The 3,866-nt window shown below is 34.6% G+C and overlaps 1 protein-coding gene across 4 annotated transcripts in view; it reads right to left on the reverse strand.

Annotated features, from left to right (window-relative positions):
- Nucleotides 1-3,866, reverse strand: part of ADCY8 (adenylate cyclase 8) — a 144,456-nt gene that overhangs the window by 25,490 nt on the left and 115,100 nt on the right. For all 4 annotated transcript variants that reach the window (XM_019614245.2, XM_010709320.3, XM_019614247.2 and 1 more), the window contains one exon: nucleotides 1,973-2,174. In XM_019614245.2, coding sequence (XP_019469790.1) covers nucleotides 1,973-2,174 — 202 coding nt within the window. The remainder of the gene's footprint in view (nucleotides 1-1,972; nucleotides 2,175-3,866) is intronic.

A 3,866-nucleotide genomic window follows, 5' to 3' on the forward strand; every position in this document is an offset into this window, starting at 1 on the left:
TTTGATGATAAGAATGTATTTGATATAGTGAACTACAGAATCCATTTGCCCATCCAGTGAAACCAAAGACTTAAGACACTTATTAGAAAGCATTCAAGTCCAACTCCACTACAGTTGGCTGAATTCTCAATGGACGTACACAGCTGAATGACTGAGCTGCATTACTGGCTCTTAAGTACACATAGGTTCCTACAGAGTGTTGCTGTCCACTATACGGAAACCAGCAGCTTCATGAAGTCACCGTTTTTAGTGATGTACAGAAAGTAGTTAAAAACAGTTAGAAACAATCTATTATTATAGTAGAATTTTGCCATATGAAATAATGAAATTATGTAAATGCTTTGGTTTCATGTAGAGGTGAGGACTGGAATATAATAATATAACAAATGTTACTGTTTCTTGTCTTATAGATGACCAATGGAATAAGAGTAAAAACAGTTACATTTCTTTGACTGTTTTTTGGATTAGCCATCCGAAAAATTATAGCAGAGTCAATCTTCAAAAATAATCAACAGCAAGCCATGGAGAAAATCTTGTTATAAAAATACTTATAACAAATTGAGTATAGTCACTTTTTCCAAGAGCAAAATTCATTACAGCAAAATCTTGCCTGATAGATATTTGTCAAGTTTAATTTGAAATCCTCTAAATTTTACAGCACTCCTTAGTGATCTATCCTATAATGTACCAGTGTTCTTATGTGAAGGAAGCTTTCAGTCCTGTCATTTACCATATTTATATTTTCTCAGTGGAGGTATTCTTTTTCCAAGTGACTCTCTTATCACTGAGGAACCAAGAGAGGTGCTGCGTCCTAGCATTGTTGGTATTGTGTTATAGTTGCTATTATTTTTATTGTCACTAAATGCTTTCTTGGTCTCATTCACGAAGAACAAAATTCAGCTGAAAAAGAACAGCCAAACCATAAGCAAGAGGTACCATAAGAGATGAAACTGTGAGGATGTTTTTTCTGTATAACTGTGATATTTACTTCCTTCTTTGCACAGACTTCAACATCTAACAAGTTGTGGGGTATGATTACCTGTCTAATTCATGTAAAGCTGTCTCATATTTCTGAAGACATCCAGATAATCAGGATTCTACAGTCTTTGCATCTGTGTTAGATCCAACTCTTTTACCGTGTGAGTTTGTATAGAGATAGGCCCACAGTATTTAATTAGCAATATCTTTATCTAAGCAAAGATTTAATACATACCTTTCCTCAGTTACACTGTCAAAATTTGCTCTAGCTTTTTAATATCTGGGCCTTAGTGGAAAAATGTACATTGGAAGTCCAGTCTAAATTCCCTGTATGGGCAGTGCAGAGAAGAAAATCTCTTTAATGGGATTAGTATAATCGCAAGACATTTTGGGGATACTTTTTCTTCTGCACTGATTCTAAAAAGATCTGCAAGCAACCATGTCCATCATTTGATGCTTCAGCGAATGTGAATCTGGGCTGAAGGAGTCTGTTAAAACCACTAAATGAGTAAATGGCAAGTTATGATTAGAATTTAGGATTTTTAACTTTTCTCCTGCAATGATGTTACTGCCCAACATCACTTGCTCAGTAGGTATGTTCTAGTTCTATTGACTCTTTTCATTTTTTAGCAGGATAACTGACAGAAATCTGAGTTGAGGAATTTAATATTTACAGGCATTACTCCGACTAATTGTCTTTAAGAAAGTATAGGAGAGTGTCAGAAAATGAATTGTTCTCAAACTGTGAATATATTGAACAGAAATTAGCAGAAGGGCTTTAAAAATATATGATTATCATGAGGAAAAGTAATTAGATATTTCAGAAATACATAGTTTAAGCATCAACCGAAATTTCCTGAAATTGTGGTACCTTCCCTTCTACATTTAAATCATAGCTGGCTTATAAACACATTTAGCAAGTCCTTTAGCAAGCTTAATAATTCATAAATCATTTTATCCTGTATAATAACCACTGGTTCCCTATGAAGCTTACAATATTTATGATGGCTCCAAGAAAATTAATCAGAATAGATGCAAATATAATGACATTCCTGGCCAAGTAGGTCTCATTAATCCAGCAGCAAGTTTTCCGAAGCATTAAGGGTAAACATTTGTAATCCTCTGCTGTGGTGATTAGCACAAGAGCGGAGTGTAACATAATCAGAATAGAAAATTGAATGACCATTGGTATCACCCTGGGAAGAAAAAAAAAAAAAAAAAGAATCCAGCATTAAACTTCATCATTATACCACTGCTAACAAAAATTAACGTGCCAACAGTTAATTCTAGGAAAAATCAGTTGTCATTAATTCAAGAGAATTAGTTCAGGGAAATAAAGACAGAGAAAGAAGAGATTTATTCTTGTTCCATGTGCCAGCCATTGCTTTACATTGTTTCCTGATGAGAAATTGCTGTTGAAGAAGTAAGCCAAGGAAATCACTGCCAGTGCCTCTATCTGTCTAACTAGTGTCTGAACAATAAGAATCTTCATTCTTTCTGGACACTTAAGTTGTCCCTTAAGTTGCTTTTAGAGCAAATCTATTCACACTGTAGGATTTTCTCTCCGTACATATATATATATGTATTAGTTCCCTCTCCAGTAGGCTAGGAGGTTTGGAAAAGTTCTAGATCTGACTACAAGTCTGCAAGTCTGCTCTCCCGCATCCTGTTGAGGAAGGTGTAGTGCTATTTGTATACTTGGGCCCCCTTGCAAGAAAAAGGTGTAAGGTGAAAATGGAAGTGAAAATGGCATTGTAGATCTTTTTTCCTAATTTTTCAGGAGGTTAAGGACAGCCATTTTCATTCCCTGCATCTAAGTGGACTATATCTAAAATTTCCTGAAGTTCTTAATTTCAAGATGTTCGGATTAGGCATTAGCAGAGCAAATTCTGAACTAACAAAGTTCTAAATTCAAAACTGTGATTTGAGCCTATTAAGTAGAAAACTTTCATTATAGAAAAATCCACTGTAAGATAATAGGCATGGAATCAATGGAAAAAAAGAAACTAGCACAAATGTATGTCCAAAATATGACATTTTAAAAATGACACACACCCCTCAGAACAATTCACAGCAATGCAGCTATGGCTTATGTTTACATTTCCTACTCTAAAAACCACCTAATTAATGAGACTTGGAGTGTGGAAATTCAATACACTGAAAAGGAGGCAGTAGATAGCAGAGCATTTTTCTTAAGGAACGTGTCTTAACTGGTATACATAAGATATATACGTGTATGATGATAGTTTTTTCTAGCACTAAATTATGTTACAAAACATTTTAAAATTATATAGGAAAAATACAAAAATGGAAGTTCTGTGGTCTAATGAGCTGAAATAAGGTGAATTATGAATTAATGTCCTTTGAGAGCTTCCATGCAGTAATATTATATTTGAAACTCTTCCAATGATGTACTATCGGTACACAGTGTTATTTTATACTTCCTTCAGCATTTCATTCCCACAAGATTTTCCAGAGGTTTATATGTGACAAAACAGCGGAGCTTTCCCCAAAAGTTCCAGTTTGCTCATCCAGAAGTAAATCTGCTTTAGAAAGAAGGGGGAATGTAGCTAGTAAAATCAGACTGCATTATGAAGGGAAGAATGAATAATGAACAAAGACTAGAGCAAGACCACAAATTTCATGATGTGCAATTAAAATTTGTGTCAAGAGTCACATGATTCACTGAAAGTTCCAGGGACACCAAATAGATTATTTGTTGATGTTACGAGAGCAGCTTCTATCTGTGAAAATACACAGGAAGTCACTGATGCTTTCTGTAAAATACAATATGTTCATGGATACACTGAGAATGTGCTCATGAACAGAATTTCAGAAAAATAATGTGGGTGTGAAATCAATAATCTGGGAGACAGAAATCTTTTTTT

Source organism: Meleagris gallopavo, chromosome 3, assembly GCF_000146605.3.
Source record: "Meleagris gallopavo isolate NT-WF06-2002-E0010 breed Aviagen turkey brand Nicholas breeding stock chromosome 3, Turkey_5.1, whole genome shotgun sequence".
Lineage (NCBI taxonomy): Eukaryota > Metazoa > Chordata > Aves > Galliformes > Phasianidae > Meleagris > Meleagris gallopavo.